Here is a 27426-nt window from a genome sequence, read left to right as displayed (position 1 = left end):
TAAACTCAAATGCCAAATAAAAAGGCCAGAGTCATTTCAAAACAATAGTGTGGCCTCAGTGGTGGTGCTAATAGACAGTGAAGGTATAACTGGCCCAGTGGGTGGAGATGGGCAGACATGAGACTGAACATTACCCAAATGCTGTGGGGAAAACATTGACTGCTTTAGTGCATGGGGCATAATTATTTTTGGAATCCCAAGTTACTGTTACCCTCTGAAACGAAGACTTTTTTTGTGGGGGTGGAAATAAAACTAAATATTATGACCAAGAATAAACCAAGCAACCAAAAAAAAAAAGCAACAGAAAGCTATGGAGGCTAAATCTAAATGCAAAGAAACACATTGGGATAAGAAAAGGAAATACTTAACCCAAAGGATACAATGATACAATTTTGCTTTAGTTTACCCAAATAATGCTACTACAAGTTCTTTTTCATGAGCTGCTATTGTGTACTGAGGCTGCATTCCAGGCTTGATTCTTGTAGGAGTGTGATCTGTGGATCTCACAATAAGGGAATTTCCTATTCTGTGAGTGACCAGGCCTAGAACTCAGCTGCACCCAGGGACTCATGAATGGATGACAGAGTAGTCACTAAAACTACACTTGCATAAATATAGTTCAATCAGAGCCAGAGCTTCCTGGGAACGTAGCCAAGGCTGCTTTCATCTTGATGTGTCCTACCCTGCATGGTACCTAACATATTTCCTATGGGATAAAACAGAATGGATGAATGAGTGAACAAATGAATGGATTACAATTTCTCTTCATCATTTCCAATCTGCCAAACCTGTACCTCTATTTGCCATTCTGTCCTACCAACAAGCAAATAAATGCAAGCAAGCAAGAAATGCCTTTTCTTCTTATTTTTTTTAAATCAATACAAGCTTGTCTTAGACTGCTAAACTTCCATTGTTACATATAGCTGAAGGAAACATGACAACATGAAAGGCACCCAACACGTTAGTACATATTTACGAGGTGACAGTCCATGTTTATCTCGCCATTCTTGTGATCTTTCTGATTCACACTCCCAGAAAAATGATTCAGAAGATCATTTAGCACAGATTGAGAGTTTAACAGACACAGGACAGGAGAACAGTGCCGGGGCAAGCCACTAAAGTGTGCCTGTAATGACAATCCTCTGCGGACTGGCACAGCGGTTGCAGTTTTGAATGCTCATGCTTCTGGGGACCCTCATTCCGCATTGGCAGCAGCAGATGCACCTCAACTGACAGGTTTCATGGCGAGTGCAGCAGGTAGGATACAGGTAACAGTGCTCAGTAACAGGAAGCCTCCCATTCAAAATACACTGACGATTCAGGTTATATGAGACGGGGTGAGACACCGTAAGTCAGAGTTTTAGGGGCTGAGGGAAACTATTCAAGCAGGAGCTAATTCACATGGAAAACCACTTACCCAGGATTTGCTTGGTCCTTCACTCTGATCCAGGGCACCAGGAAGTGAACAATATTTTACATAAACACTGAGTTCTCATGCGGTCACACAATAACAATGAATTCTCAAAAGAATTTTTGACAATATTTTTACAGGCTAAATGAATATTTCAGAAGAAGTTCTTGGTATTTATGAAAGCACCAACATAGTAAAGCTTTTAAAAGGATTTTTAACAGAGATTTCACCTTTGGTCTATAGAAAGTTTTTATTATTATTACTAAGATCAACATATCTTGCATACCATAATATATAATATATATTGAAATATAAATGTTTAGCTTCATGGAGCATAACTAAAGAACAGAATACTGAGTGCATATAAGAAAAAACAGGGTAGTCAGACATTTAAAAAAAGATGTGAGAGAGAGAAAGTAAAAGAGAGAGAGAAAGTGAGTGAGAGAGAGAGAGAGAAGAAAAGTGCCAGCCATAGAGGCAGGCTGGGGGGTTGGGGGCTCCGGGAGGGTGACAAGAGGGAACCTCAGGACAGTGGTGCTGGGAGATGTACACTGGTGGAGGGATGGGTGTTGGAATACTGTATGACTGAAGTCTAATCATGAACAGCTTTGTAAGGGTCTATATCACAGTGATTCAATAAAATGTTAAAACAAAAAGTTAAAAAAATATACTGGCTGGATCAATAGCATAGTGGGTAGGGCATTTGCCTTCCATGTGGCAGACCCAGGTTTGATTCCCGAATCCCATCTGGTCCCCTGAGCACTGTCAGGAGTAATTCCTGAGTGCAGAAGTAACCCCTGTGCATCACTGGGTGTGACCCAAAAGGCCAAAAAAAAAAAAAGGTGACAGTCAAGTATCAGTCTCATAATTGATCACAGACAGACAATAAAGTATTCAATAACAGGGGCTGGAGCAATAGCACAGCAGGTGGGGCACTTTTGCCTTCCATGTGGCTGAACTAGCTTCGATTCCCAGCATCCCATATGGTCCCCTGAGCACTGCCAGGAGTGATTCCTGAGTGCATGAGCCAGGAGTAACCCCTGTGCAATGCTGGGTGTAACCCAAAAAGCAAAAAAAAAAAAAAAAAGTATTCAATAACAATGTATTCAATGAATGACAAAAGTATTCAAAGAAAAATGACATGTATATAAACCTGTTGGTTGACTTTTGCTTTTAAGTGGTCATTTTGGGGAAGAGGAACAGTGAGATTTAATTCTGACAATGCACTGTGGAGAATTTCAGATGTGTTCTTGTCACCTGGATAATTCTACCCCACTGTTCTTTTTATAATGGCTTTTTTTTTTTAAAGTGAGGTATCATGTTTTACAGCATTAGTATTAATATTTTGGCAATGTTCCCGCCAGAGGACCGACATCCTTCCACCATTGCCCCTAGACCCCTTCTCAATCCCTCACCCACCCGACCCCATTAGCAGAAAGTTCTGCTGGTGGGAGCGTCAAGCTTTGTCTGTCCATTCCTTTATACTGTTTTCTTATAGCCTACAAATCAGTGAGTTCATCGCCCCAGTTTCCGGCATGCAGGGTGTGGAACTGGTTCAGGTTTGAAACAAACACTCTCGTTTACCTGAGACAGGGACTGCCGGAGGCGAGCCATGTGAGTGCCGTGGCCCTTATTGTGATCCTGCTCAGAAACCATCTGCTTCAGCTTCTCCTTCTCTATCGCAATGCTATTAAATGCAGACTTCAAAAGTGAGTGCACTGCACAGGAAGAAAAGTATCCAACAAGAAGAGATAAAATTGTAAACTTCTCAGCATTTTGACTCATACCTGGACATTTTTATATGCAAACATTGGATTAGTCTAATCAAAAGTCTGCCTTAAAATGGAATGATCAGAAGAGCTCTATACAAAACACAGTAGTGGCAACCAAGGTAAAAATTTTAGCATTATACCAAATAGACCAGCAAGGACTTGGAAGAAAACCCAGTATCAGTTCTACAGACCAATTCTCTTAGAAACTAATATGTAATTTTTAGAAGGAAAACAGAACAAGTTCTGCTCTGCCACAGATGATGGAGATATCAGAGCAGTTCTGGTATAATGACGTCTTGGGAAAATGATTTACAACTATCCCATAGTTTTAGTGAAAGTGTGTACCCACAAAAATAGCATTTTGTGAGTTCTGTCAATGTAAGATGGGCGAATGAGCTAGAAGCTGTGGTCTTAAGAACAGCACTTGTATTTATTATGGTCTCAGCTCAGACCATCTTGTTATCAGAACCGCTTTCAAAGAGCATAAACTTCTAGTTATAAGATTAATATGTTCTGAGAATCTAATATATAGTGAGGTGATTACAGTTGAGAATACTGTATTACATACTTGAAAACTGCTAAAATAACAGATTTCACATGTTCTTGCACACAAGTAATCATGTGACATGATGGAAATGTTCACTAACCCTGGGGGGGGGTTAATCACTTTACAACACATAATTTTATCAAATCAACATATACAACTTAAGCTTATATAATACCATGTCAATTATCTCTCAGTAAAACTAGAAATAAAAACAGCATCTCCATTTCTGTATTTCTAACATATCTATAAAACATTAGGTTGTGTTTAATTCTGAAATACAAAAGGTTAAATTTATAACTACCTTTCTTACAAAAACCATTTCTATACTATAAAAAGTCTTTTAAAATAGGGGTTTTTTGAGAAAGGTAATTTTTTAAAAGAATGGAAAATCTTTCTTTGGTTTTGGTGCCACACCTGGCTGTGCTCAGAAGTCATGACTGGTGGTGCTCAGGACACCAACCATATGCAGTGCCAAGAATTAAACCTGGATTGGCTACATGCATGGCAATTGCCTTCCTTACTAACTATCCTATCTCTCGGGCCCAAGAAGTGAAAATTTTTTGTATACAAAACAATGACCTGAATTAAAAGAGGGAAAATGGAAGAATGTATGGGAACCCACATTCTATAGCATATATTTTACACACTGCTATATTATGCTTCAGTCATCATTGATTAAAAGTAATCACTTGATAGAAACACAGCAGCTTCACTGATGGCTGTGAAGACAGACTCTACTCATTTCCAAATCCATAATTCTTCTCAAAGAGTTCAGTTCAAGTCACAAAAATCCCTTTCCCCCCTCACATAAATAATTAGACTATGTTGAAAAGAAAATAATTTGCTCAACTGTCACTGTCACCCCTTTGCTCATCAATTTGTTCGAGTGGGCACCAGTAATGTCTCTCATTGAGAGACTTATTGCTACTGTTTTTGGCATATCCAATACTCACAGGTAGCTTGCCCGGTTCTGCCTCGTGGGCTCGATACTCTCGGTAGCTTGCTGGGCTCTCCGAGAGGGGCGGAGGAATCGAACATGGGTCGGCCGCATGAAAGGCGAATGCGCAACCGCTGTGCTATCACTCCAGCCCAAGTTGCTCAACAGAGGCTTTAAAATACTGTTGGAGTTTGGATTTTCTGAAAGCTTCAGAATTGCAAGCGAACACACAGAGCTTTCCTGGGGCTACTTACAAACCTCTCTCTCATCATAGATGTGCTATGTATTTAACTCACACAGTGGTGGTCTCGTGACCCCAGGAAACCTGTGCTCTACTGAAAGTAAAAGTACCATATGGGGCAGAATCTTTTACTGGGTTACTGGTCACAGATCTATGTCATCATATAAACAAAAGAACACTGACCTAGCCTAAAGACTGAATTAGTCTAAGACGTGGTGAAAATTCAGAGTAAAATAGTAGATGAGAGTGGATTTAAGAATCTCAACGGAGGGGCCAGAGAGATAGTACAGTGGGTAGGGCATGTGTCTTGCATGTGGCTGACCTGGGTTTGATTCCTGGCATCTCATATGGTCCCTTGAACACTGCCAGGAGTAATTCTGAGTGCAGAGCAAGGAGTAAGCCCTGAGCAGCACTGGGTGTGGACCAAAATGAAACAAACAAAAAAAAATTAAAACAATTTTTTTTAAATGAGAAATTTACAGAAAAAAAGGGTAAGATGGTCTTGCTGAATTCTTTGAGAGTATGGTCTCTGTGTTGCTAGTTTGAGAGTCTGAAATTTGCTTCACTATTCCAAAAGATGCCCTCAGTGTGTGTCTCTGCCTCACCTGAGCCACAGGCAACTGAGTATTAAGCGGCTCACTGGATGGGGCCGGAGTGATAGTATAGCTGGTAGGAAGGGCATTTGCTTTGCACACAGCCAACCCAGGTTCATTCCCCATCAATACCATATGGCTTCCTGAGTACCACCAGGAGTGATTCCTGACATCGCCAGGTTTGGGTTTTTTGACCCAAAAAGTAAAAAAAAACAAAAACAAAAATAAACAAACAAAAAAATGAGGCTCACTGAAGTTTCCATTGGACAAACCAGGAGGAAATGGTATTGTCTTGCCTTCTCTTAAAAGACAGTGCCTAAGAAGGTATGATCTTAAATCCGAAAAGAATCTCCGTGGCTAAAGTTTGAACACTATAAACAATAATAGTGTGGGCAGAAAGTTAATCTGGGAAGAGACTCTTGGTAAACACAGACAGGATTGCTTAATCTATTTAACTCTTTCTTTCCTTCCTTTTTTCTCCTTCTAATTGTTGGGCCTCACCCAGCACTGCTCAGGGCTTACTCCTACTCTGTGCTCAGAGTCACTCCTACAGGTGTTCAAGGGACCATATGGGGTGTTAGGAAGTGAACCAGAGTCAGCTGCATGAAAGGCAAGTGCCTTATCCACTGTATTACTGCCCTAGCACCATATATGGTCCTGTTTCCTAATTATTTATTATACCTTTACTTTTCTGTGGCTGAAGACAAAAGGCTAATTATACGACAGTCATTAAACAATTAATATTACAAAGAAACTCCAAGATGAGATTGATGTACCCTCCCCTAAAATCTGGATTGGCCTTTGAAGCTGGATTTGCTGGCTAGAGTATGGAATCGGAAGAAGGCCAGCAGCTTTCATACTAGTCCCTTGGTGCTAGTATGAAATAAAGAGGAGGAGGGACACAGCTGTGGAGAGCTTTGTGGCTGTAACACCAGAATGCTTGAGACATGGTAAAGTTCAGTTTGGGCCTGTCAGCCCCACCTCAGCCAAATGCCACTGTCAGTATCCCATGGTACAGAACTGCCTTGCAGAGCCCTGCCTGAACTCACTGTACTGGAAAGTACAATGAGTACATTTAATTAAAAAAAAGACTCAAAAGGCTGGAGCGATAGCACAGTGGGTAGGGCATTTGCCTTACACGTGGCCAACCCGGGTTCGATTCCCAGCATCCCATATGGTCCCCTGAGCACTGCCAGGGGTAATTCCTGAGTGCAGAGCCAGGAGTAACCCCTGAGCATCACTGGTGTGACCCAAAAAGCAAAATAAATAAATAAATAAATAAACAAATAAATAAACAAATAAATAAACATGAAGTTTAAAAAAAAGACTCAAAAGGAATGTAATTCCCTTTTATCCTCTCTAAGAAAAATTCACACATATGTATTTAGCTAACTAAAAGATATTCACCCTCGCCTCCCAAAAAAGTGCTATGCAATTGCCTCTGGTGGTTTGCCAGGGCTAAACCTTCTTGTCTTTCTCCACCCCCTTCCACCATCTGGCCCACGTCCTCGTGATGCATTATTTTCTAAATTCAGTTAAAACTGTAAATTATGATTACAGCTGCCACCCAAGAGGCAAGCATCATATCACATTGCATTTTGGCCCTCGAAACTCCATCCAGTATGTAAACAAAGTTTTTGACCTCAGATGAGACTAAAGTAAATGGCAGCATCTCATCAAAAAAGTGAGTTTTCCTAAATGTCATGTCCTGTTTTAAGCTACCTTTCTGTGCAATCAGACAAAATTCTTCTTGAAGTTTAGTGTAATCCGTAGAACTTTCCAGAGGGTCGGTGAGGTGACTAGGGGGTGTCTGAAACTCAATATCTGCACAGAGGTTGGGATTGGAGGAATGCAAGCGAACTGGCGACATGGTAGCGCTGAATGGGACCTGGAAGGGGAAAATATGAATGATTAGAAGAGCAATGGTGCATTGTTGCCCTCGCACTGACATACAAAAGCCCTTCCACTCCTCAAAATCATAGATTCCTCCGTGATGACATGCTTGGAGATACTCAGTGCTTATTGATTCTTTATGTAGTGGGGGGGCTGGAGGGAGTTGCACTTCCCAGAACTTCCCCAGTTATCCCACTGTTTCACTGGCTTTGTCTGTTATTGGGAGTTACGGCTGTAGAATGGCAGGAAGAAAAGGCATAATTGCAGATGAATTACGTAGTCAGCACTACTGACCCCACTGTACAGCTAAAGAACTACTGGCAGAAAACAGATGTCTGTACTCTGACGTAACTGATCTTTGTTTACAAATTCTTGGATGATTCTAGTCAAAGGGCTTTTAGGCTCTCTTTCTGAACTTGGAGCTCATGTTTGCTAAGTGGGTTAGAATTCATGGGGCATGTAGACTCCATCACCCTTAGTTCACAGGTTTGAAGAAAGTCAGGTAAGTATAAAATTTATTTATTTGAAAGGTCTTAAAATATGTAGTCTGTAAATTTCTATAGTTTACATGTAACTTTGTCACATATATAAGCATGCCTTATAGACCAGCCAATATTGTAAAACATTGTAAGACATTAAGTGAAAATCATCACATTACTATAGATTTTTCCAAATGATTCCAAAGGTACCTTCCAAATGAGGTACCTTTCCTGCCTGGCATGGAGCGGAATGTAGCTTTGGGATGCGTGGAAGAAAAGCTCCCTTTCTCTCTCTGTACAAGGCTCTATCTGACCATCACAAATGCTGTCACATTTTCTCGGAAGGGAAAATACCAATTCCTCTAACCAATCAGATCATTAGTCACCTCTCCTAACTCTTACTGCCAGATTTTCATTCAGTTATCTCCAAGAACCAGACTCTTAGATTCCTCCACAAGTTAAATTTTGTGTAAAGAATACTTCACACTCACAGGAAGATAGGCTGCAAAGGAAGGAAGCAATATCTTGTCTGAGGTATATGTGTGTCTGAACCCCTTCCTTCCTTCATTTCGTTTTAAACTTCCAACAGAAAATATAAGGGAGGAAAAGAGGAAAAGTACAAAAGAGCACACACCGAGGGCATTAAAAGACCGATGAAGGAATGGACAAAGTAAAAAAACATCTGACCTGAGCTGTAGCCTGTGGTGAGGGCAGTTGAGAATGGATAGAGGGTCCTTCAGATGTAGCTTTTCCCTGTCAGAGGAAAATTATTTTAAATCTCAAAAGCTAACCAGGGCTTGCTGGGGAAGACAAAAACACAGAAGTTCCCCCCTAAAACAGCCAAACATATAGGATATTCAAAGCTGGAGTTCTGTTTTTGTCATCCATGGGGACACTGGCTACACTGGACTAGGGGATGTCAAGAACTTGCTGACCTCATCAGGCTCAGAATATTTGACTGCGCCAAAGAAGAGACGAAGTACAAGATAAGCTATTTTCTTATTTTGTCAGTGCCAGAAATGAAACCCAGAGTCTCACACATGCAAGGTAGACAACCTCAGGAAATCTTGCTTGTGAGAAAATGGAGTCCTTGGGATAAAAAATTCACTGGAATCTTTTCCTGGTAACTTGTGGTAACAGTGACTGAGGTTCTTTGGGGTTGCCAATGGAGGAATGGGATTTACATGGAAGACTATCTGAAGACAAGGAAAGGAACTTTCTCATGTTAACTGTGGTGATGCTAAACCTAGAATGAAGAGACGGTTGCTTTGTAGGAGGACCATTGAGAGAGGTGGGTGGAATTTTAGAAGGTGATGAGGGACAGGCTAAGTTAAGAAATGGGTATTTTCATAGTTAAGTGTATAGTTTCCCAATATTAGGAACTAGAAGAGCAATTTAAAAACTGATGTTTGGGGAGATAGTACAGGGGTTCGACCTCCATACTACATGGCGCCAGTCACCACCAAGTGTGGCCCTGGAGGCACCCCAAGTACCACAGGGCCCGAGCAGCACTGTATCCTTGGGCCCTTGCACTGAATCTCTCAGCACCAATCAAGAATTTCTGGGAGTCCCTTGAGCCTTACTGTGAGAGAAACCCCATAGAAATATATAATCCCAAGCAAATAATTATTATTTTTTAAAATGTGGGTGTCTGCAGCTGGGGCATGTACTGCGTATGAGTTAGAGAAAGGGCTTTATGTGTCCCAGACACACCTCACACTTCAGGGACTGGCATGACATGGGCGAGGACCTTGTCAAGCTGGGCTGGGATGTGCAGAGAGGCTGGTATTGGGGGCCGTAGGGAGTGGGGCAGATCAGGGGTCCCAAGTGTGTGATAAGGGCCCAGCCTTGTTTCTGAGCTAACTGTGTCTCTATCAAAATGCGGAAGGAAGCGCTTTTACCCACATCTCCTCACAGATATGGACTTACTTTACTCTTGGGTGTATGTGTCTACATCCCTCCCAGCGATGTGGCCTTTTTATCTAAGGCACATCTCTCCCTTCTGGGGAAATGGCCTTCATATTCCTGCGTGGGAGGTGTCTTGTTCTTTCCACTCTGGACTTTTTTTCACTGTATTCTCTCTTGAGCATGTATCTTTTCCCCTCCCTTTATTTCTGAAAGAAACTTGTTTTTCTTAAAAAACAAAGCAAAAACCAGAAGGGGCCAGAAGAGATAACATGGAGGGTCAGGCACTTTGCCTTGCATACAGCTAACCTGGGTTCCATCCCCGGCATAGGGTCCCCCAAGTCCTGTCAGGAGTGATTCCTGAGCACAGCTGGGGGTCACCCAAACCAAAGCAAAACCAAATGCTGAAAGTCAGAATAAGGTGCTGAGAAAGAAAACATATTACAAAGTTACAGTTTGAAAGATGAAAATTCAAACTGGCAATTACAAAAGTGAGAGCGTACAGGACCTACAGGGAAAGGAACCTGGAACTCCACGCAACAGGCAGTCATAAACGTCCTAGGGAATTGAACACAAAACGTCCTACTCATCTGTCTGGAAATCTTTCTATGGCTATCTTCTATGTTTAGAGAAGTATATAGACTAGATTAATGGTGACAGGAAATTGAGAATTCAAATTCAGATTTATTCTCTACTTCTAACTGAAGCTAAGCTCTCTTGAGCTTGGGGATTCTTCACTGCTTTGCAGTCGTTATCTAGGGTACTATGGGATCCAATCCCTTCTCTGTGGTGTGCCCTGTCAGTGATGCTGAAGTGAGAGCTGTCTAAAGATCTCTGTGTTTGTCCCCGAGAACTAGTGCTGTGTGTGACCTTGACACCCCCTCAGGAAATAAACCCCAAGCTTTTTAAAAGTCTGTGATGGACACAGGGGTGGGGCAGGGGGCAGCGTGACCTTAGAACATTCTATACTAATGACTGCAGGAATGTCAGGAGATGTCCTCAACACGGGTCCATGAAGAAGTCAAGAGACGTGGACCAGAAATAAGAATACAGACACTGACGTTTTGCAGTGGGAAACATGAGAAAGTCATGGCAGCTCTAAGGTAAATAACGAGTTTCCAGGAGTCCTGGAGTCCGCAGGGAAAATCTCCTGTTGTTGCTCCTCTGAGTTTCCAGTTTCCTGTTTGGGAAGCCTTGCTGGGACGCTGGCTCTATGGGACCCTGTGCTTCCCTGGGAAGGAAAGAGCTTCTCTGACTGTCTTCCTGCCCTAGTGGTCCAGAGGAGGTTAAGGACTAGCATTCCAGGTGCCAGGATTTAGAGCCATCAAGAATGAATCTCTGACTTTCTCCTTGGATGCACTTTTCTTTGGCAGCAACCCCGGCTGCACCAGACACCTGGGTGTCAAGGAGAGAGACTAGCTTGCTCCTTGAAAGCGAGACTAGCTCCCTCCTTGAGAGAGAGTCATTTGGAAGAATTCGAGCTAAAAAAATGGCTGGCAGGAAAGAGAGCCTCAAAATGCATGAGCTACTCAGGGCTGGGAAGTAGGAGGACTGGGAATGGGAATTAAGAGCAGCAACTTGCTAAAGGAAATAAAAGACTGAGAGGTACCAGCATTAGGTCACTGAGACATGAGGTGGAGGGTGGGAAAAGGATGCGAGGAGACGACTGAGAGACATTAGAAGCTGCTATGCTCTGATAGGGAGTTAAAGCTCTACATCTTGGAGGATTCAGTAACCATTCTCAGTTATCCCAGGGCACATTATTAAATGTTGTCAGCTTTTTTTCTTAGATGCATTTAGATATTTTTAACAACTACTCTGGAGGGTGGACAGCAATTATTTTTCTCTTTTAATCTCTTCTACTCAGAATTAAAAGTAGATATAAATCCAGGACCAGAGAGAGAGAGAGAGAGAGAGAGAGAGAGAGAGAGAGAGAGAGAGAGAGAGAGAGAGAGAGAGAGAGCAAAGACTTGAGGGCCTTCTCTGCATGCTGGAGGCCTAGGTTCAAATCCTAGTACAACATGGTTCCCTGAGCAACAATGGGAGCAACCATTGAGCACAGAGCCAGGAGAAGCCTCTGACTAATGCAGGGTATGACCCCCAAGTTGAAAAGGCCAAAAACTTATTTTACGTATAAACTATTCTATTCAAATATGAGGCTGGAGCAATAGTACAGCAAGGAGGGTGTTTGCCTTGTACTCGGCCAACCCGGGTTCTATTCCTCCGTCCCTCTCGGAGAGCCTGGCAAGCTACCGAAAGTATCCTGCCCACACGGCAGAGCCTGGCAAGCTACCCGTGGCGTATTCAATATGCCAAAAGCAGTAACAAGTCTCACAATGGAGGCGTTACTGGTGCTCGCTCGAGCAAGTTGATGAACAACGGGACAACAGTGCTACAGTGCTATTCAAATATATTTTAAATTTCACTCTTATTAGTAACGACATTTGTATACAATTAAAAATGAACAAAATTACTTCTCTGCATGTAATCTTCGAAGTACATAATTTAAGAAAGTATCAATATTTTTATGATTGACCTTTGCTTTCTACACTGAGACATTATTCTCACTCTACTAATAATTTCTATTTCTAAATTCTATGAATAAAAAATTACATTCAAGAATTATTTAACTGGTCTTACTTATGTCTATGGCTGGAGTCTATTAATGTGTCCCCATCAAAAACTTTATCCACCTGCAGATATATAATGGGTATATAGACATACATATAGATACACAAAAACCATGAAATAAATTTCAATAATCTGTTCAAATTTCACAAAATTGTGAGATTTAAGATGCAGTTTCCTAATAAAACTCCAAGTCAACGGTTCATTTTATAATCAAAAGCAATTCTATTTCTCAAATAATTCAGCTAAGAACACTGATATATTCGTCGAGTCATTTATTAATATAAAATAGAAAACCACTAGTAATAATCTCCTTGGATGCATCCAAAGTCCTGTTATATTACTTATTAATTACAGTCTTAAAATATATATTCTGCCTTAGCAAGACTACTGTTTTTTAGGATATATTACCTAATAACGAAAACCCTAACGTCCATGATTTCTCTGAATTTACTATTGATTCTATAAAAAAAAAAAACTAATGCATAAGCAAATAAAACATGAATAAGAAAATAAAACAATGCACTTTTATCTAATACGGTCTGTGTTTATATAATCTCTTTTATATTCCACACAAACGGTCAATTATTATAAACTTCTACTCAATTTAAAATTTGCACTATTTGTCTTATCTGACTCAATATTTCCCCTAGCCTGCTAATCTTCATGCCATTTTTTTCAAAAAAAAAAAAGCAAAACAAAAACCAATCCCAAGAGAACAAAAGCCATTTAACTGTGTTTTTTCTCCTTCCCATACCATATTTTCCAATTTTCAGCTCAATATTCTCTCCAGAAGACAATTTTCCCTTGCCACATGTAATTTGGGTAGCTGTTTACAGATGACATTAAAAGCTGCCTTTTCTTGCTCTTCCATTTCTTTATTCTCACATCCTTTCCCAATTGTCACCAAAAAAAGCACAACTCATGTCTGTTATCACAGACATTAAGTTTTATTAGAAAGTATAGGTGATTTACTTGCAAAGGTCCCAATATTAGCATGGCAAAAAAAAAATCATTTAAGGAAATCCCTGCCCACTGGGCACTTGGCAAACTTGAGCTGAAACAGTGTCTTACAATGCCATTAAGAAACTGAGCACTGGATTGGGTCACGGTTTTCCCTGGACAAATACGCATGCCCACATGCAGATCCTTTCATGCAAAGACAGCCGGAGACCCTTCAAGGCAATGGCAATACAGCAGTGGGCCTCAGGTGACCCCCCCACTTAGCACAGGTAGATGACACTCATATGCTGTTTCTCATTCTTTGGAAACATCCACACGGGATTGGAAGCCACTCACTGTTGTAGCTACTGCTGCTGCAAGCCTCTGTCGGCGCCTGGTGGTGCTGAACTGGCCCTTCGCAGGTGGCCCTTCCTGACAGGGAATGGAGGAAGAGGGGGGTGGAGAAAACATGGGAGGGAAAGGAAGGGAGAGACAGGAAATTATTGGGGGGTGGGGAAGAGAATCAGACAGGGGAGAGGGACAGTTTTTTTTTTTTTTAACTCAAGTTGACTTCCCGAATGCTAGCATTGAAAAGATGTTCAAGGGTCATTTGCTCACATGCTGGGAGAAGGTCACCCATCTTATTGCAGCACTTGAGTCTGTTTGCTAAACAGCATCCCTCCTGACACCCCCAAAAGGAAGTGGAAAGTTGGAACTTATGACTAGCACTATGTATGAGGTGAGATACAAATACACACTTTTAATTATTCAAAGTCATGGTATACTAAGCCAAAAGACACTCAGCAAATGGAAGTGAAGGGGAAAAGTAGCTTCAGGAAAGCAGGACTGAGTGAAACAATTAGCAGAAGTGAATGGAATGGGAACAGTTGGGAGCATCTCAGGAAGGCCAGGTTTGGGTTTCTATCAGAAAAAAAAGTAAAGGAATGGACACCAGGAGTCTCCCACTCATTAATTTCCTTCCCATTAATCATTATGAAGAACGGTGAAGAATTTGAAGAATTTTTCAAGGACACAACATAAAAACAACAACAACAACAACAACAAAACTCTGGAAAAACTCCATTTTCTTAGTGTTAGGACAATGCCTAGAAAATCAGTTCTGAAAAATGAAAAATGAAAGCACTAGTGATGTGTACTTCTCCATAAACTGGGATCTCAGAGCTCTAGTTTATTTCTATGGGAGAACTAAGGATTAAAGGACAATAAAATTTCCTTCCAACAACTCAACTCTCTCTCCAGTGGGTAGTTTCTGGTTCTTCAAGTCTTTGAGAGATAATTCCAATTCCTATTAACTAAGACATACTTAGAATCACCTAACATCTAATTTGGTTTTTAAATCTATTTGTAACATAATATTTTTAAAATAAAAATAAAATTTAAAAAAATTTAATTCTAAAATTTTTCATGGCTCTTTAAAGTTTTCAAATTACATTCAATTTTACATTCAAAAATTCACACACAGGCTGAGGATGTGACCCTGGGTTTGATCCCCCTGGCACTATAAATCATAAGTAAATCTCTATACATACATGCATGTTTTACACACACACACACACATACATATATAACTTTTTCACAAAAATGGTTTCTATGCAAAATCCTTTGTGCTTAATGTCATAAGTGGAGGAAAACTAGACTTGATCTTAGCCAAAAGGCCAAGAAGCGATAAGTTGAGGAAAACTGAACTTTAACCTTTACATGTGGGGGAGTGCAGTACCAGGGCCTAGCATATGGCAGGCATGTTCTCTACCAATTGAGTCATATCCTAGCCTAATATCAGTGCAATCTAGGCACCTGTGAGATCTAGGTTAACTACAGGAGTGATATCCTGACATTTAATCTGCTACTCCAGACTGCCTACAATTGCACACTCTCTCCAATATATAAGGGGTCAATATTAAATTCATGCTATTAATAACATGGGAAATCTAGCAGCTCTCTTTCCAAAGCAATTCTTTTAATATCATTTGCTTCTTGTCCTCCTCTCTGTTACCACCAAGGTCAAAGTATTACTGCATAACAATGATATCAACAGTTTTATTAGAGCCAGAAATCTGAAGTTTTAGAGACAAATAGTTCTGCTAAAAGGTTATCTGCTCAGAACCCTCTAGGTCTAATAAATTTCACAACGGATTCCCGAGGCTCGCTTCCCAGTGGCTTCTAGTAGAAATATGGCCTGAGAGGTACAAAATTTAATCTCAGAGTCAAATCAATAGTGTAATGAAAGAATAAGCAGTCAAACATACGGTGTAACAACTTCAATGTTTATTTTCCTAAAGTTAATTTTTAAATGTTTCCTCTTGTAATTATGTAAAAATAACAACAACAATTGCACAATGCTGCTGTGAAACCACACCAATATATCAACTGGTTGAGGAAAGGCAGAAGGGATGAAAAATAAGGTACTCATTCTAAACGCATCTCAAGTTGTCTATTACAATGACTATCAGAGAAAGTTATTCAAGTACTGAGATGATTATGGTCTTTAAACAATTACTAGATAACACAAGCTGGGATGCTGGGATTCTCATAGCCACAAAATGTTTCAAATGGTGTGTGTGTGTGTGTGTGTGTGTGCTGCGGGTGTAAATTAAGGTGGCAGAAGGCTGGAAAGTATGTTTAACCTACCTACTACCATAAAAATAAATGCTATGGCTTTCTGTAAGTAAAACACTGAGTAAACTTATGCTGGTCACAGTATAAGTTATACATGGCTAACTTTATAGTTCAGTCACTTGGCTGACTTAATGGTTTTCCAGCCAAGTGTATATGTTGAGGAAGCTTTCAGGTAAGAGAATGAGCAACTTAAGACCCTCTCAAAGGCCTATTGGCTTGGGTCACAGAACAGGTCCAGGGAGGGGATCACATTCTGCAGTGTTCACCCAGTGATCCGCTTCATTTTATCAGTCCAAGTGAAATGGGCCTTCTCTAGCTTTGATGAACTGCCAAATGCCATTTCCCAAAGTCATTTATTTCCCCTTGGCATTGGAACCTTATCTCCTACTTTTGAAAGCACAAAGTTTTCTTTGAGATTATTTCAATTCATCTCAAATTTAGCGCAATGAGAATCACGAGGGTCATTCTGTTACTATGAAAACACACATACAAAAAAACCTAAATAAGAGAAATGCTAAAGACCAACATCAAAAAAAGTGGCAGAAGTCTGAATGAAGAATATTTTCCAGTCTTCTGACAATTACCTCCGATGGCTCAAAATATATTCATAAAACTCTTCTCCTTGAAAAGCACAGCCTGTGACTAGGTGGGCTACTCAGAGTTACACGGTTCCTCAGAAAAATCCCAAGTGATAGGGACGGGGGTGGGCCCAGGTGGCAGCTGGTTGTCAGGGATATGCTCAGGCTCACTGAGAAGCAACTATTCAAGCTGTGGATGGAAATCTGTCCACTGGCATGCCTTATAAAATCAAGGGTGAAGCTATACCTACCCACAGAGCATTACGTTCCTCTGATGCTGGACTTCTTCAATTATTTATATGGCTCATTTTATCCCTTGACTCTGATAACCATGGATATCAGGTTTAAAACAAACAAACCTCACAAAACCAGACAATCACATGCACAAGACACATGAAATAGCCAAAAGCAGTTTTAGGCAATTTCCTTGTGAAATCATTTGGTGCAGTTGTCTCTGCAGTATTAATTTTTCTGAGTAATAGGGAAAACACTAAGACATACCGAACAAAGGAACACAAAAAATTGTGTTCAACACATGAGGACATTTTAATTTTAAAACACACACACACACACACACACACAATGAAACATGGATCTTTAGAGCTTAGGAAAATATATTTTTCCAATGCATTAGATTAGTAAGCAAAGCAACACAGAGTTTGTTATTTACACATTCAGAATTATAACAGAGAGTTTATCAATTTGATCAGAATTAAAGAAGGACTGTTAGCTATTCAGGAGAGACTGAAGAATTCTGAAAAGCAGTTTCTTTTATCTTTGTATTAAAGTTGATTCATAGTGTAAAAGAAAAGCAGAATAATAAATCTACTTTTGATTGTGCAGGGCAAGAGGTTTTTTTTTATAACAAATAACTAGGATCAGAGAAGTAGAGATATTGAAAATAATATAATTTATGACATAAGTTTTAGGCATTTATTATATTTTAATTGCATATTTATATTTAAAACTACTAATTTCAGAAAAATCAAGTAAACTTTTGACTATCCATTAAGACTTTAATGATCTGGATTTCTAAAGTGATTGCTGCTGATGAAATACTATCAAATTTTGTAGAATCACTGAATTTTAGAATTACAGGGAAATCAGAGATCATTTTGATTCCCATTTGTTTACTCAGGAGCAAATGGAAGTCCAGAAAATTTAAGAGATGCGCACAAGATTAATTTACAGTGATGATAATGTGATAATGGAACTCAGGTCCTTCACTGATTTCCAATGTATGCAGCAAAGCCCTTTTTTTGACACAAATTTGGGTAAAATTAACACTTGAAGGCTCTTACTAGAACTTATTTATAGGGACCAGACAGATAATACAGTGGGGCGCTGAGCATGGCCAGGTTTGTCCCAAACACTCATCTGTGCATTCCCATCTTCTCCCCACCCCATCCAATCTTGTTTATAAAAAAAAGTTCAGTGTAGTTCAAGAGACTGTTAGTCTGAATTTTTTCCTTCTTTTTGGGGGGTGGGGTGAGGTTGGTTTGGGCCACATCCAGTGACACTAAGGGGTTACTCCTGGCTCTACACTCACAAGATACTCCTGGCAGTGGGGGCCGTTTATGGGATAGCGAGGACTTAGCCAGGGTCAGCCTCATGCAAGGCAAGCACCTTACCCACTGTACTACTGCTCTGCCCCTTAGCCTCAATTTTTATTCTTAAAGCAGTTAAACTGATCTCAATCTCACTTCTGTGATCTGATCCATAAAGACAATTATTTTTTAGTTACATAAAAATAGGAATGGAGGGAAAATAAAATCTGTACCTGCAGCTGTATTTTTGTATCTTTGCTGACACTTTTTGTTCTCCATCTTCTTGTGACTCGCTTGTCTTTCTTTGAAATATCTACACAGTTAGCCTACATTGCACAAATGGTTAAAAGCAACAAAGTGTTATTAAGTTCACACAGATGATAGAGGGGTTGACAAAGAAAGCCTAGCCAGTTAGTAAAGATCATTCTGAGATGCCCCGGCAACCAGCCAGGAGAGAAAGGCATAGCTGATGCATAGTGGGCACTAAAGGCAGAGATGAAATTTCATTAGAATATGTGTTTGTCTGCTCCATGAAATGAACAGCAGTAGAGGTCGTTAGCATTTTTAATTCGAGAAATGACACTAATAATTCTAAGAGAATGTAAGTTACATTTTAAGTTATCATTTCTAATGTAATACAAACAGAGTGACTCAGGTATTTACTTATTCTAAATAACTGTATTTGAATGCAAAAATCTTTCAAAATAGACATTTTAATTAACACAATGACAGCATGATTCAAGGATGTTCAGAAAAATTCCAGTATACAAATTAATCTGTATTGCAGATATTTCTCTTCAAAGAGACCCTTTTCTTGATATTCACAGTACTATATATTACAAAAGCTGACTTAACATCTGGAAGGCCTTTTAACACCAGCAGAAAAATGTTTACCTGCATGTCAGTAAAGTTAGGAGCTGATTGAGTTCGCTGAAGTATTTCCAAATTTTGCAGGAGTTTGCTAAGTTCCACAAGGTTAGACTGACAGTGTGCAAGATCTAATAAAAACCAAAAATAAAATGATATCAAAATTGGCCAGGGAGCAGAGGTGATAATAATGAAAGAAAATTTATCCAAATCAGGGTAGATTGGATTAGGCAGCTTCATGTTTATATAAGGATGGCTCCAAGCACACACAGCAAACAGACTCTTCTCTCATTTGAAATCATGAAATCACTGATTATTTGTTGGCAGTCTCAAAGCCTACTCTTATAAATTAGAGCTACTGGCATGGAAAGCTGAAAAATCTCACACTGTGTAGGCTCAGCTTCCTGCTCCTGTGGCCCACGGTACAAAGGAAGCATACTCAAGGGAACTTCAAAAATTGTATGTTTTATTTTGGGTGGGGGTTGGGAGGTTGGGGGCCACTACCGGCATCAACAGTGCTCAGGAACTACCCCTGGTTCTGTGCTCAGGAGAACATATGTGGTGCCAGGGATTAAACTGGTGTTGGCCATGTGCAAGACCCTTACACAAATCTCTCTGGACCTAACTGCATGACCGTTTTGTTTGCTTTATTTGTTCATTTTTTTGTTTTGCATCTTGGGTCATATTGGTTGTGCTCAAGAACAATTTCGAATAGTGTTCAGAGAGGCTGGAGTGATAGCACAGTGGTTAGGGCGTTTGCCTTGCACGCAGTCGACCCGGGTTCGATTCCCAGCATCCTATATGGTCCCCTGAGCACCGCCAGGAGTAATTCCTGAGTGCAGAGCCAGGAGTAACCCCTGTGCATCACCAGGTGTGACTCAAAAAGCAAAAAAAAAAAAAAGTGCTCAGAGGATCATACAGTGCTGGAGATCAAACCCAAAAGTTCACAATCCTGCAATCCCTGTGTTCTTCCACTGTGCCACATCCTTAGTCCCAGGAATTACAGGAACTTCGGGAACCTGACCATGTGTTTCTAGAACAGCTTACAAGGTAACTATCAAGAATTTGGGCAGAGAGGCTGGAGATAATATAGAGGATGAAGCTCTTGCCTTGCAAGCAACTGACTTGGTTCAATCCTCAGCATCCCATATGGTCCCTGGAACACCTCCAGGAGTGGTTCCTGAACACCACTGAATGAGGCCCCCAACCATAAAAAAAAAAAAAAGAATCTGGGCAGAATCTAGACAAAACTCAGAAAGATAAGCACTGTAGCACTGTCATCCCGTTGCTCATCTATTTGCTTGAGGGGGCACCAGTGAACGGGTCTCCATTGTGAGACTGGTTGTTACTGTTTCTGGCATACTGAATACGCCACGGGGAGCTTGCCAGGCTCTGCCATGTGGGTGGGATACTCTTGGTAGCTTGCCGGGCTCTCCGAGAGGGACAGAGGAATGGAACCCAGGTTGGCCGTATGCAAGGCATACACCCTACCTGCTGTGCTATTGCTCCAGCACAGAAAGATTAGGTGAAATATAAAACCACATAATATAAATTAGTTTCCTAAAATTTTTGCAATCAGTGTTACTTTAAAATTCTTTCAAAAGAGTCACTATACGAAAGAAACCCAAGATCAAAGCATAAGTTCCCAAGTCCAGCTGTCTAAATTAATGTTTAGAATGGAAAAGTGACTCCAATTTTTTTTTGACATTTCTGGGATTTTTGAGCAGGTGAGAAAATGTTAAGATTTGCATAATAAATCATTACTCTTTAAATCGACCTTTAGTGTGTGAAATTAAATACTGTCAAGAATATCAAGTTATTAGTGTTCCGGTCTCAATTATTAAACATGTAGGATGTGCTGGTGAGCCCTGGTACCCCCTGGTGAGTACTGAGAGGGTGGTTCCATAATCTGACAACAGAGAGCAACAAAGCAGCCCAGGCAGAAGCACTGATCCACTGGCCCATGGTGAATATTGCCAGGAGTGACCCTGGCTTCCCATTGCCACATAAGACTTTGGTTATTGAAGCTAGACATCTCTGTTAGATGTCTTTTTTTTTTTTTTTGGCAGGGAAAGGTTTGCACCCCAGCTCAGGGCTTACTCATGGCTCTGCACTCAGGGATCACCCCTGGAGGTGTTGGGGGGCATAGGGTACCAGGGATTGAATGCTGGCCCTGTGCAAGGCAAGTGCCCAACCCACTGTACTATCTCGCCAGCCCAGCACTGCCATTTTTTTTTTTTTGCTTTTTGGGTCACACACAGCTATGCACAGGGGTTACTCCTGGTTCTACACTCAGGAATTACTCCTGGAGATGCACAGGGGACCATATGGGATGCTGGGATTCGAACCCGGGTCTGCCGGGTCTGCTGTGTGCAAGGCAAACGCCCTACCCGCTATGCTATCGCTCCAGCCCCTCTGTTAGATGTTTTTAATGAGCTGGGTCAGGTATCATAGGTAAATATGGAGAACTTTGGCATTTGAGGTAGATTTTATGGTAGATATAAAATTGTATGTGCACAGAAGCCAGAGGGGCCTGAAATCTCCAGGCATCCCCCCCTGGCCCTCTCTTGCATGCAGAGCAACAGATTCACACTCATTTCTCTCCTCTGGGCAGCATCCAGGTGGCCCTTCAACCTCCCCATTTTCTCTGGAGAGTCAACACCCTCATACTCATCCCCATGCCCCTTCCCCTCTCTTCCCAGAGAAAATGCAAAAAGGCAGTCAAAGGGAGGCAGGTGGAAGGGGCGCTCCTGCAACTGGATGTTCCCTTTATGTTTTTTTTTCTTTTTTCTTTCTTACTCTGAGAGCTGCACCAGACAAGGACTGACCTTCGGCACACCTGTCCATCTCCTCCGAGTCCTGCAGCCAGGCCGCCACCTTGCTGGGGCCGGTGGTGCAGGAGGCGGGCAGGCTGCTGCTGCTGGGCAGTGGGGACTGCCACGGGAAGTTGTTCGGCTGCACCTGTGAGGGACAGAGCAGCAGGGGGGATACATCAGTACTGAGAAGGAGCACTAAAGCTCAAGGACCGGACAAGCTTCAAAGTGACAGGAACAAAAGAGGAAGTGAGGCTGGGACACGGGAAGGTAGTGATGTGCATGCCGCCGGGTAAGTAAGGCTCTAGATTCATAGATTCAATCTCCAGCACCACCGTGAATAAGTAAACCAATAAGCACATAAGAGAAATCACATTCTAAAATAGGGAGTGGAGGATACACTCAAAATATGGAAGAAGCCTCTTAGCTAAATGGCAGGTGCTCAGCAAAGGCCAATTTATTAGACAGTAACAGTCAGTAAGCTACTCTCTCAAGAACCGACTCAAGGATCTTGTCCTTCTTGCTCTCACAGAGCTACTGGCTCAAAAACTCAATATTGAAAAGTACTCACTATGTTGCATTTGATTCTTGCCCTAATTGTAGTATCATAACTCTTGACTAAGGGTCATTCCTTTCCAAGCTCCCTGAGCTCGTAGGATCAGCTCAAGATCTCACCAATTATTTGAGATTACAAAATACATCATCCATAAGCAAGCATCTGGTGATAATTTGAATGACAATCAAAGATTAAAATAGATAAAAAGGAAGACTTACAAATTGTTATTATCCATGAGCATTTGATTAAAAGGATTTAATGGAAGATAGTTATAAAGTACACAGGTGAGTGCTGTAAAGATTTAACAGTACAAACTTACTACTGCCAAAGCTGAAGCAAAACTTTAAAACTCTCATCTTTGACTTTATATTCAATTACAACTGACTGCATTTCTTCTAAATCACTGCAAATGGAATGATGCACACACTTAGCAAATCCAGATTTATATATTTTCCACACAGATCCACAAACCTATGATCATTCAGGAGTCTCATAATTTGATACTCAAAATGTGAGCTAAGTGATAAAAGCTCTTTTCACTAGATTGAATTTTGATAAATGCAGTGCAGATATTTTACTGAGATGAATCTTAGAGTAATATATCATTTGCAACTACAGCAATAGGTCTTTTCTTTCTTACTCTAGACTCAGTAACAGAAAATCTGGTTTAAGTTTTCCTTTCTCAGACAGCATCCAAGATATTTAATAAATAATACAAGGGATGAAAACAACACACATTTTATCGACATTCCAGAGCAAAGACACAGACAGGACCTGGAAGAATCAAAGCATTAAATATTTACTTTTTAAAAACATCCCTCTGGGGCACATTTCTTGTTTAATTTTAAGGACTACCTCTGCAATTCATTCTATTTTGGGGTGATAATAGAGGAGGCTCAGAGAACTTAGATATTAGCTTGAGCATCTATAGTGAGATTACTCTGTAAGCACCCTGCTTCCTAAACCCCTCACCTCTTGGTTTGTTCATCTCATTTCACCACTGGCTAGTATAATCATGACCTGAATGCCCTGTTCAGAGAAAAGAACGATGATAAAACAGTTCTTGGAAATGCTACCATCAGGATTACAAAAATGTAAGAGTTTAAAGGTTTGTGAAATTCATAATACAGAATTCAACAAAAGATCACAAGCAATTTTTATAAAAAGAAAGAGCAAAAATTCAAATTTTTTTTCTCTTTCAGCATTCATTGGACCTAGTCAGATGAGTCTCGCAGGATGAGTCTTGTAGTTACTCCCTGAGGTTTCTGGTTGTTGTTGTTTGGGTTTTTTCCCTTTTTTTGGTTTGATTTGGTTTTGGGGCTACATCCGGTGATGCTCAGGGTTACTCCTGGCTCTGAATTCTGGAAATACTCCTGTGGTGCTCTGGGGACCACATCAGGTGCCAGGGACCAAACCTAGTTCACCCAGATACAAGATATATGCCCACCTACTGTACTATGGCTCTGGCCCCAACTTCCTGAGTTATTTTTTAAATGTTTTGTAAATAATACTTGCATATAAGTATTTCTTATAGGTCTATGTGAGAAAGAGAGAGAGAGACAGAGAGAGAGAGAGAGAGAGAAGGAGATTCTTCACCAAAATGTTCAAAAACCCAAATCCTGTGGAAGCCAACTCTTCACAAATATCTACATGTTGAATATCAATGGAGGCCAAGTGAGAAGCTGGAGCATTGTTGTGCAGTACAATGTGGTCTCTGCTCAGAAAACTTAATTACTGAATAAAGGCAGACACAGCTATCTCCATGCCTGTGGTTTTAACATTGATTTGAATTTGGGGCCACATCTGGCTGTGATCAGGGCTTATTACTGTCAATGATACAGTAATGCATCTGACTTATTTTCCAAAGGCCTTCTAGGCTGGTTTTTAGGTCATGAAGTCATACCTTTCCATCCACAATGGACATATTGGCAGCTGGTGAAGACTCAGCTGTGGAAGTTGAAGGAAATATGTGAAAGCTAGCATCTCGTGGTGATCTTACAATTTCATTTTGTCGATACAATCGATGGTGGCGCAGTTTAGAGACCCATCCATCAAACCAATCCTGGGATTTCACCTAAGAGAACAAACAAGAGGAGAAGGCAATGATGAAGTCATTCTCCTGGTCAACACTGCCTATCAAAAGCAGAAAAATCACTGAACAGTAACTGCACCTTCAAGTGGTAGATGTGTTCTTCCGTGTCGAGGTCTATTCGTCGAGCTTTCTTTTTAATTGACATAACCGAGAGTCCCACATCGATGCTCCCATGAACCTTTCCTTTCTGAATCTGAAATCAAGAGATTAGTAAATAGGCTGAAAGAATAGATGATGCAGTGAATTTCTGTACTGATGTGAGCTCAATGCCATCTTTAACTTATTTATGGCAAATGGACTACCACACTTCCTTTACAAGAGGAAATGGTTACAGCTCTGAGGTTAAGATTCTTGATCTCAGGACAGCTGAGATTGCAGAAACTTCCCATCAACTTTAATAAAAAAGACTATTCTTCTTTATTCCTGTTTCCACTGTATATACAATGTTGATTCTTCATAATTCTAGGTGGTACAGTTTATTTCCCTCAATGAGCTTTTCAGTAATTCCTAAAAAAAGGAGGGTCAGACTTTGACCTATAATTCTGATCATGCCTGAGTTATCAGCTAGATGCCAGCTTTGAGGGCAGAACTGGGTAGCTGGCATCAGACTCCAAGCTAGTTGATTTTCCTTCTGGCCAGTCCCTTCTCCTCAAGGACCCACAGCTGGTTCAATGTAAGAACCAAAGACAAAACTGAAATCTGAATCTTCTGGTATCTCTATGACATCACTCTGATAAGGAGGGAGGTCCACAGTGCACTTGAAAATAACTACTTTTTACAACAGAATAATCCATAATCATCTTAGTCAGTTGGAATTACCAAGATCAAAGACTGAGATAAAAATGAAGTTCATAACACAGTTTATGAAAGGCCACTGATATAAGCGAAGATTTCTTTTAATCTCAATAAGCATAATTTATAGAGATGTGGAAAGAGTGGGAGAAGCACTTTTGTATTTTCTTTGAGACAGAAGAGGTGACTTTATTAAGTGTCACTTCTAGCTTTAAAAATTCTTTTTTTTAACAACATACAACACAATAGTTTAATTATCTCAATGCCCCAGTTTGAAATTTTTATGTTAGCCGAACATCAGCACAAAACTTCCATGGAACATGGAGGTCTGTTAGTTTGTTAAATATAACAGGCACAGAAAAGCACAAAGCTGAAAACTATGGCACAAGGCGTGTAATACTGGTGTTTACTCACTTCAAGCAGAATTCTAAATCAATCTTAGAAACACGTCCTGTGTGCTACTTACATCGAGTGGTGCCTTTGAATACTTTAACATTCCATTATCCAGGACAAAAAAACGCTGCAAGAACCAAACAACCTCCAGTTACTGTCTGTACTTTGAATTATATAAAACATTTATAAGTGTGGATCTAAGTTGCTTGGAATTTAGTAAACAACACTGTAAGGATTTTTTCCATGTATTTGTATCCAGTCACCTGGCACAGTGAGGCCATTAAATGTTCAGAACTCTGAGCATGAGTTCTGCTATTAATTCGCTAGGATTCTTTTACACATAATACAATGGGGATGGGGTCTTTTCACTGTGGCTTTTCTTAGTGAGGAGATAGTGGGTAAAAGAGGGAAACTGAAGGTTTGCAGTGAAGACTTTCTGAATGAACCCAGTGGGTTGTTTTTAAAAGTGAGAAATGAAAACAACCTGGGTTAGATCACCAGGATTCTGTGTAAAGCTTGTCTACAGGGAATTTTTCACTGTGCAGGTAAGCTGCATTTCCATGGAAAGCCAGGCTAATTATTGAAAATGTTCATGTCTGTAGCAGAAGTCAGTAAACTAAATCAATGAATAATGAAATATTTGGGAAATCTAAGAGTGGCCTTAGCAATATGTTTGCATCTCCACTTTAGAAAGTACAACTAGCTAAAGGGTTTGGCAATCATTTCTGAACTACATTAAGGGTAGACATTTATAAGGAGAGATAGTTTGGGAGCAATTTTTTGTTATTCTCACTTGGTTTTGGTCCACACCCTGAAGTGTGCAGGACTTACTCCTGGAGTAGCACTCAAGGGTCACTTTTTTTTTTTATCGAGTCATGTTCCCAAATCTCAAGGGTCACTTTTGACACTATTTGGGGGGATTATATGGAATGTTGGGGATTGAATTCAGGTTAGCCAAGTAAGTGCAAGGCAAGTGCCTTAACTACTGTACTGTCTCTCCGACTATTTGGAACAAATTTTGTCTCCTCTACGATGATCCTGATCGAATTCATGCGAATTTAGTTGCTTTTGCTCCACAAACACTGAGGGACTATTTAATGTTGATTTCCTTTCCATGAGCAATTCACAAGAGAAAACTGGAACCCATCAAACAATGGGCCCAGTGCTCTCCTCTAGTCTACACACATACAAGGGACTGTCCTACTGATGAAAAATTAATTACACTGCTGTGAAATTTTATATGTGAATCAAGAATTCTGCTACTGCACTGGCAGGCAGTCAAATTTGGGGACACTGCATAAAACTCAAGGAAAGCCACCGTGACCCCTTTGTTACAGGTTCAAAGTGGGCAAGGAGCAAGCACTGAAGAAAAAGTCTCTAGACACTTCAGTAAACTGTCTATGACTGGGAAGTCAAGCAGGCAGATGCTTGAATAACCTTGAGGTCTTAGAGGCCAGGAGAGAAGGCATTACAAAATGTTCAAAGGCATGGTCCAGAAAGTGTTTCAGCTGGTTTTGCTGAAACATCGACCAAAAGTACTAGAGCTAGCAATTCATAGAAAAACACTTCTTTCCCTCTTTTTCTCCTAGTTTTATTTTTATACTTGTTAAAGAATTTTAGAGGGTATGGCCTTTAAAAGCATTCTCAATCGGGGGCCAGGTGGCTCCCTGTGAGATCCAGGATATTCCAAGGATACCACAGGTGAAAATAGGTGGGCACAGCATGAGACGAGGAGTGAGCCACTAAGGAAAGGGACCGGGGGCACAGAAAGGAAACAAGGTTAAAGAGGGCCACAGTCGGAAA

At 40.6% G+C, this 27426-nt stretch overlaps 1 protein-coding gene across 13 annotated transcripts in view; it reads right to left on the bottom strand.

Annotated features, from left to right (window-relative positions):
• The window catches only part of OSBPL6 (oxysterol binding protein like 6), a 235478-nt gene that overhangs the window by 43268 nt on the left and 164784 nt on the right, over positions 1–27426 (bottom strand). For 3 of the 13 annotated variants that reach the window (XM_055120268.1, XM_055120272.1, XM_055120269.1), the window contains 11 exons: positions 25697–25750; positions 24518–24631; positions 24250–24420; positions 21806–21938; positions 19005–19108; positions 18344–18436; positions 13706–13780; positions 8561–8626; positions 7224–7389; positions 2996–3129; positions 1418–1441 (listed from right to left, as the gene is read on the bottom strand). In XM_055120268.1, coding sequence (XP_054976243.1) covers positions 1418–1441; positions 2996–3129; positions 7224–7389; positions 8561–8626; positions 13706–13780; positions 18344–18436; positions 19005–19108; positions 21806–21938; positions 24250–24420; positions 24518–24631; positions 25697–25750 — 1134 coding nt within the window. The remainder of the gene's footprint in view (positions 1–1417; positions 1442–2995; positions 3130–7223; positions 7390–8560; positions 8627–13705; positions 13781–18343; positions 18437–19004; positions 19109–21805; positions 21939–24249; positions 24421–24517; positions 24632–25696; positions 25751–27426) is intronic. The other 10 variants (XM_055120271.1, XM_055120275.1, XM_055120273.1 and 7 more) reach the window with 8 other exon arrangements.

The sequence above is a fragment of the Sorex araneus genome, chromosome X (genome assembly GCF_027595985.1).
Source record: "Sorex araneus isolate mSorAra2 chromosome X, mSorAra2.pri, whole genome shotgun sequence".
Classification (NCBI taxonomy): Eukaryota; Metazoa; Chordata; class Mammalia; order Eulipotyphla; family Soricidae; genus Sorex; species Sorex araneus.
This window is presented reverse-complemented; position numbering and strand designations above follow the sequence as displayed.